An 8,061-nucleotide genomic window follows, 5' to 3' on the forward strand; every position below is an offset into this window, starting at 1 on the left:
AAAAATCCAAAAACAAAATTAAAAGACATTCATATTAGTAACTAGGAGCAAATATTTATGGAATATATGTCATGCACAGGATTATTATCCATAATATATGATAAACCCAACAATAATAAAACTTCAAAAATATGAAACTGAATAAATATGATTACAAATCTGGCACACTAGCTGCTGGAAGAGACTGTCAGCAGGATTGCCAAAGCAAATGGGTATTTGATCATTGTTTCAAGCGTATAGCTCCATTTCCAGAAATGTGCTGGACCAGGCTAGACTAAGCTGAGGAGCTAAGGGTGATAACTGTGTTCATGCCTAGGTATATGCTGCCTTACTCAGTACTTATCTTGAAAACCATAAAACTATGAGATGGATGGTGGCCTTGCTCATAGGAGGTCTGCATGGCTTCAATCCACCTTAGCCTCTACACTCACACAGCCATCTCAGCCTGACTCGTGAACTGCTGAAACCTGGAGGCAGCAGTTCATCTTCCAGAAGTTCTGACCCTCACTGATTCAGATTCTTCATCCAACCAGAAACAAACTACACAAGCTTTGGATGGGCTCTGATCATTGGACCTTCGCTGTCCTAAGGATAGTGCTGAATGTTCCATTACGTATTAATACTGTCTATATTCTGTATTCCTGGAACAGTGTAGCCTCATATAATTTACCCAAAATGTGGTTTGAACTATCTTTCTACCAGTCAGGGATAGATATGAACACTAAGTCCACACACACAAAGGACAGATAAAGGGACAATGATCATACAAAAGGAATTTAACTCTCACTGATATTAGGAAGAGACACATTAAGATTAAGTGTCTTTGTGTATAATTGAGTTACAAAAAGATAAAAGTAGCAGATATCAAGGAATAGAGAGGAATAGACAGCAAACCAGTACCTCCATGAACTACTATTTCTTTAAATTATTACAGCTATTATTGAGAGGTTAAAACTTGCTACCTGCATATATTTTGACCCAGAATTTCAGTTTTTGGTATACACTGGTTAAATACAGAGTATTCTCCATAAAATACACAAAAATGGGACTTTCTTGGCAGCACAGTGGATAAGAATCTGCCTGCCAGTGCAGATGATACAGAGTCAATCCCTGGTCCAAGAAGTTCCCACATGTGGCAGAGCAATGAAATCTATGCACCACAATTACTGAGCCCATATGCTGTAACTCCTGAAGCCTGTGGATCTAGAGCCTGTGTTCTGCAGCGAGAGAATCCACTGCAGCAATAAGCCCATACTCTGCAACGAAGAGCAGCCCCTGCTTGCTGCAGCTAGAGGAAGCCCACATGCATCAAAGATTCATTACAGCCAAAAATAAATAATTTTTTTTTAAGGATAAGTCCACCTGGAGGAAAAGTGAGTCATTCATTAACCATTTCAAGAAAATCTTTCTTTAACGAAATCTGCTTCCTTCCTTCTTCCATGTCTTCATACAACCATGAGGGAGATACGTGTTGCTTTAGATTCCAGATAGAAGAAGTTATGGTTGCAATTCTCTTTTAATTCAGAGGAATAGCCATTGAAAGTTTCAGACCCCCTTATGTTGCTGACAAAGTGGTGAGCAGAATCTACAGACACTTGGACACAGACATGGTAATAAATGCCTTCTGTGGCTCTGATCAATGGAGCCCAGAACCTGGGAGACACTGCCAGGCAGAAAACCGAAAGCAGTGCAGAAGATTTACAAATTCACACTTTGATAGACAACTCTTTGACCAGTATTTCTCTTTGGGCTTTCTAAAGTTTAGAGTTATTGTGATTAAAGAGCCAATTTTTGCCCAGCTCAAAGAGGCATCTACAATTTTAACCAACACTATGCCTCCCCAGAGAAATTCATATCATTGTGCTCAAAGTAGCAAATACATGAACTTCATTGTCATGGTGTTTGTAACAGCAACCCTCAAAAAAGAATTTGCTATACAAATATCTTTGTATGGAGGCAGAAGAATAATATACTAGAAACCTATGTGACTATATTGCTGATTTTAAAGCAAACTTATGTACATGGGGAAAAGAATTTTTTTTCAAAACACCTGTTAAGATCAGAGAAAAACTTCAGCAACTTTAAGAGGAATGCAGGTAACCAAAAAAAACAAACAAACACAAACAGTTTGGAAACACAATACCTCATTAAGAAATTTGTAAATAAAAATCAACAAAGATAGTGAAGAACAGGCCTTAATTAAACAACAACAAAAATCCTCCAAAATGCATAACAAAAAATAAGCTACAAATAAAAGTTATATACAACAGATGGATTAAGGAGAGAAAATATCAACAAATAAGTTTTATGTAGATGGTGAGGAGAATGAGTGTCAGAATATTCTAGACAAAATTCCCTGTGTTTAAAAATAATCAGAGAAAACATTTTCTAACATGGAAACTAACTGAAAAATGTAAGATAGAGGCAATGAAACTGAAGATTTGAAAGGAATATAAGACCGTCTTTTGGGAGTTCATAAGTGTGGCTATTAAATTATCAGTGGAAGACAGGGAGGTTAAAAATATTTCATCACAGAAATAAGCCAAAAAGAATCTCACAAAGAATATAGAAAATAGAAGTCCTAGAGATATAGAATGGAGAAGGCAATGGCACCCCACTCCAGTACTCTTGCCTGGAAAATCCATGGACGGAGGAGCCTGGTAGGCTGCAGTCCATGGGGTCGCTAAGAGTCGGACACGACTGAGCGACTTCCCTTTCACTTTTCACTTTCATGAATTGGAGAAGGAAATGGCAACCCACTCCAGTGTTCTTGCCTGGAGAATCCCAGGGACAGGGGAGCCCGGTGGGCTGCCGTCTATGAGGTCGCACAGAGTCGGACATGACTGAAGCAACCTAGCAGCAGCAGCAGCAGCAGCAGCAGAGATATAGAATAACATGCTCCATTCAAGGAGATGTATATTCATTTCCTTCAATCCTACAAGTCCTGTTGTAGATTTTGTGTCTACCTTTGCTTTTACTAACTATTGTAAGTCCTAAGATATTGATAAGAATAGAATGTCTTAGATTACCTTGTTGGACAATTCCAATACTTTCCTATCAGAGACCAGATATATCCTGGTGATTTCTGGTGGCCTGAACAGGCTGAGGGTCAGCCTTCTGTCATCAATGTGTACCCGAGGATGTTATTTATCCACATATATTTCATAAATAAACCAAAATTATCTCCATCAACAAAATGTTTTGCAATGTATCATATACATAGGAAAACAAATATGAAAGATGGAGTTTGGGCCATATAAAAGCCAGAGATCACAGCCAAAACACACACAAATGACACTTGGAAGGACAAAGAAATAAATTCACCAAAAGGACTGAAAATCAAAAGATGACAGAGCAGTTCTATATCTGTGCTGAATGCTTGGACATTCTCCCTCAAAGGCTTTGCCCATATCACATGTTGTACCTTTTAGAAAGGACACACTGATAGCATTGTATCCGCTCCATCCTGCTGGGATAAGTTCCAACTACAACTGTGTCTATCCGGTGACAAGATCTGCCCCTTATAGCACTCAAAGACACCATTGTTTTGGTCCCCTTTATAAAGGAACCTGCCTGGCTTCTCCCAGCACAGACTTGAGAGCAAATCCAGAGCTTCTTCCAAGATGCTGCTGATCCTGCTCTCAGTGGCCTTGCTGGCCCTGAGCTCAGCTCAAGACCCAGTTTCTGGTAAGAATAAGGGAGAGGGTGCTGAGACTCTGCTTGGGGCTTGGAGGATCACACTGCAGTGAGGAAGCTTGTAAAGAAGAGACATAAATGAAAGATGTGGCTGCAGGGTACTTAAGACAAGAGGAAGGCCCTTCATCTCCTCTACGATGTGAAGGCCTCAAACTTAGTACCACTGGAAACCAGCACAGAATTTTTAAGCAGAGGAATGACAAATTAAGACTTATCTCTGTGCTATGAAGGGTGTGCTACAAAAAGGCAAGACTGGAACAGACAAGTTCCCTCATGATGATGCTACAATAATCAAAGTAGGCAGTGGATGAAGGTGGCCTTGTGAGGGGATGCCAGATAGATGGAGGAGGTGAAGCCCATTCAGAGCTATTTTGGAGACAGAGATGAGAGTAATAAATCTCTCTGTGTCTACGTAGAGATATGGAAATTCCAGGGCACAGTGGTCTCATTCTACTCCACCCATGGTTAATATTTCAGAATGTTGTGCCCAATATGGACAAGATTATATCCACATGTTTATTCCTGGTCCTTTTACCTTGAGAAACCATGTTAATATAAGTAAAGTACTTCATGAATTAAGAGGGCAGAAGGACACTAAAACAAAACACTGAAATATTCCAGCTCTTAACCTAAATTAGCATTAGGGTTTGAGAGATACTAGGAAGGATGAAAAGGCCTCTTCTCTTTTGAGTTTGTGGTTGATCCTCAGCACAGAAACAACCTTGCCATGCCTTCATATTTTCGTTTGCAATGGCATCACAGATGGTAGTTGAAAAGCTATAATATCTTAGAGTATATACAAAGTGTGCCCTTTTCCTGTAGAACATTGTGAGCCCTGCAGGATATAGGCTCATCTTATGCTTCTTTTCCTAGAAAGCAGCAGTGAAGAGTCTCTGAGCACCATTTTAGGTAAGTCTCAATTAATCCTCCATCATCTTTCTTTATTTCATTAGCAACTTTTCAGTTCTCTGGTGTCCTGTTATCATCATTCTTTTTGAAGAGTTATAATCAGTGATAGAAACACTAAAGATAAAGGCAGTCCTTTCTAACCTTGGTCTTGGGGACCACGAGCAACCCTCTAACATGAATAACATGGTGTCTAGCCTGGACGACACTGGCTATGCTGCCTGTCCCCTCAGGCCAGAAATGATTGTTGAAAGAAGACAACAAAGGGAAGGAGTCACAATTCTGAGTCCTGCAGCCTACTGAGAGCCAACCCCTCTACTGACTGTTTCCTTCTTCCTCAGTATTCTTCTCTTTAAATGTGTGGTTTAGAAAAAATGCAAAGAAGCTAGGTCTGGTTCATTTTTCTTGTGCTTTTCTGCTCAGCTGTGTCACAGTACCTATTAAAATTTGCAATTATTTAGTGACCCCTGTGTGGGCTATCATGTGTTCTCTCTCTCTCTCTCTCTCTCTCTCTCTCTCCCCTAGTATTGATACACCTGGTTTTAGAGCCAGAGGGTTCCATATACACTCTCCATAGGCCAGACTTGGAGTCACATTTGGCAGGTTTTGTCAGGACCTAAAATATAACTGAAAGCATAACTGACAAGATTAATCCCTTTGCTTTTCTTCTGTCCTTGGAGACATCCTCTGGCAATTCTAAGATATCCAGCACCTTCTTTTTTTGCCAGATTGAAGACACTCTTTTTCTCAAGAGCAAAGAACGAAGACTCAGTATCACTAGTATGTGGGTAAACAGGAGTACTGCAAAAAGACGTGAGTAGGAACGAAGCTGGTAGTTGAGAGGTGGGTTCTGGAGGCAGGGACTGTCCAAAAAGTTTGTCAGAGATAAAAAGGAGAGGGGAGCTTTCCATCACCTGGTTCCTCTCTCTTTGTGCCATACCTTTCAGATGGAACCAACTCAGACTCAAGCTCAGACGAGGATTTTCCCAAACCACCTCCTGATGGACCCGGAGGACCATCTCCTGGAGGACCCGGAGGACCACCACCTGGAGGACCTGGAGAACCACCACCTAGTCCCCCTCCTAATGATGGAAATGAAGATGAGGTACCTCTACCAGGGCCACCTCCACCAGGGCCACCTCCACCAGGGACACCACCACCAGGGACACCGCCACCAGAGGAGGAACCTGAGCAGAGTCCAGACAAAGAGGCACCATCCAAGTAATCTGAAAGTCATTGACAGGTATGACTCCAGCTCCCTCTCCATCAAAGGCCCCTAATCCCTACAGGTATCCCATCTTAGTGAGTCACTGAATCAACAGAAAATATGTGAAAATCGCATAGTCCTGGACACAAGTTCTAAAGGTGTCTATTCAGATAGTTTGAAGTAAGGTAACAAAACCTTATAATTATTACAAGCTATCCATGGAGATTGAAATTTTGAGAAACAAGGACCATAAATCGCTTTTTCCCCAATGACCACCTGTACTAAAGTGGGCTGGTGATGACGAAGTACACCATGTTCTCCCTTGTCCTTTTCTCTCCTCCTCCTCCAGCTCAATGACCTCTTCTCTCAAGTTTCCACCTGACTAGGCCTCTCAGGTCCAGTGTCCCTACTAAATGATACTTTAATTTTAGGTTGCTAAATTTATCTAGCTAAAATATTTTCTTTTGAATTAGTGTATGATCAAGGTTATAAAATAACTGAACAAAACCAATACAATATTGTAAAGTAATTAACCTCCAATTAAAATAAATAAATTTATATTTAAAAAAAAAAAACTGAACAGAAAGGTATGAGGCTAAAAAGGCATCCACATTCTACCTTCCCACTTCCTTCCCCAAAGGCCACCACAATTAATTCTTGAACATCAACTGGAAACACACCTTTTTAAAATAAATTTATGTTTATCCACAAATGATGTCATACTTTATGGAAAATTTATAGGTTGCTCATTTCAAATTACATACTTCTTAAGATATAGGATGCTTGGGGCCAGTGCACTGGGATGACCCAGAGGGATGGTATGGGGAGGGAGGTGGGAGGGGGATTCAGGATGGGGAACACGTGTACACCCATGGCAGATTCATGCTGATGTATGGCAAAACCAATACAATATTGTAAAGTGATTAGCCTCCAATTAAAATAAATAAATTTATATTAAAAGAAAGAATATTATAAACAGTTCATAGAGCTATATGGGTCTGTTTAACCTGCATTTCATGTACTTTTTAATTTCTGCTATTCTATTGTCTGGCTGTGCCATGATTTCTTTAACCAATACTGTATCAATGAACATTTAGTCCAGTTTCAGTTTTTCACTAGTTAAAAACTGGTTGCAGTAACTATCTTTTTAAGTATATATTTTAACACTTTAAATAGCAACCAAAGGATAAACAACCTAAGAACAACCTTTTATATTGCAAGTAACAGTTTAGAGCATATTATCTATAAGGTGCATAAAAATGACAAATTGAAAGAAATTTTGAAGGAAACAGGAGAGGGAAGAGGAAAAGGAGAAATGTGGACTCTTAGCTACTTCCCTTCACTATTATCTGCAAGGATTAGAAACCACTGATGTATTGAACAGTCTTATGGACTCTGTGGGAGAGGGAGAGGGTGGGAAGATTGGGGAGAATGGCATTGAAACATGTAAAATATCATGTATGAAATGAGTCGCCAGTCCAGGTTCGATGCACGATACTGGATGCTTGGGGCTGGTGCACTGGGACGACCCAGAGGGATGGAATGGGGAGGGAGGAGGGAGGAGGGTTCAGGATGGGGAACACATGTATACCTGTGGCGGATTAATTTTGATATTTGGCAAATCTAATACAGTTATGTAAAGTTTAAAAATAAAATAAAATTAAAAAAAAAAAAATAAAAAATAAAAAAAAAAAAAAAAAAAAGAAACCACCTGCCCACCTTGTGTGAACCTCCTTTTTTGCTTTTCAGAATATGAGTATGAAGATACCAATCCTTCAGAAAGCCATTGGAAGAAGGCAGTCTGTCTTCAATTTACCAATAAAATAATCAGCATCCAGTTTTTAATTGTCACATCTCATTCTGGGTGTTTGTGAGTCTGAAATTTGAGGGCCATGAACCCAACCTAGGAATATCCAAGACCTGTTCTCACTGATGCTTCCAGCAGCCTTCCTCCAGGGACTCCCTTCTTAGAAGACATTTTCCCTGTGTTCTTTGCATGGGGACTGGAATGTGTATCTCCTTTCTACCTCCTGTTGCCTCTCCCTTCCACCTGACACCTTTTTCAGAAGCCAGGTACCTTTCCTGTCCTTCCTTGGTTTCTATAGCACTAAAGCAATGTTTTTATTATTTTCACACCTTTCTAGTAATTTTATGGAAATAAAGAAAATATTGCAAATGTGAAGAAGTGGCACAAGCTGAGGGAATCCTTAAAATTTCCAAAAGAATTGATCCTGGTTTCGAGTAAAATATAT

General features: G+C 39.9%; 1 protein-coding gene across 4 annotated transcripts; it reads left to right on the forward strand.

Annotated features, from left to right (window-relative positions):
• Positions 1 to 3,540: 3,540 nt before the first annotated feature.
• LOC102396051 (basic proline-rich protein) lies at positions 3,541 to 7,646 on the forward strand. Of its 4 annotated transcripts, none has more exons than XR_006550386.1 (5): positions 3,541 to 3,687; positions 4,570 to 4,605; positions 5,331 to 5,445; positions 5,550 to 5,845; positions 7,559 to 7,646. XR_006550386.1 is itself a non-coding variant. In XM_006076436.3 (4 exons), the coding sequence occupies exons 1-3, from the start codon at positions 3,624 to 3,626 to the stop codon at positions 5,825 to 5,827; spliced, it is 378 nt and encodes a 125-aa protein (XP_006076498.2). In that variant the 5' UTR covers positions 3,543 to 3,623; the 3' UTR covers positions 5,828 to 5,845; positions 6,159 to 6,521. The 4 variants fall into 4 exon arrangements, 2 of the variants coding, with proteins under 2 accessions (XP_006076498.2, XP_006076496.2); XR_006550385.1 differs by having other exon boundaries at positions 3,543 to 3,687; positions 5,331 to 5,415; XM_006076436.3 differs by lacking the exons at positions 5,331 to 5,445; positions 7,559 to 7,646 and adding an exon at positions 6,159 to 6,521 and having other exon boundaries at positions 3,543 to 3,687.
• The last annotated feature ends 415 nt before the right edge of the window (positions 7,647 to 8,061 follow it).

This window comes from Bubalus bubalis, chromosome 4 (genome assembly GCF_019923935.1).
Source record: "Bubalus bubalis isolate 160015118507 breed Murrah chromosome 4, NDDB_SH_1, whole genome shotgun sequence".
Classification (NCBI taxonomy): Eukaryota; Metazoa; Chordata; class Mammalia; order Artiodactyla; family Bovidae; genus Bubalus; species Bubalus bubalis.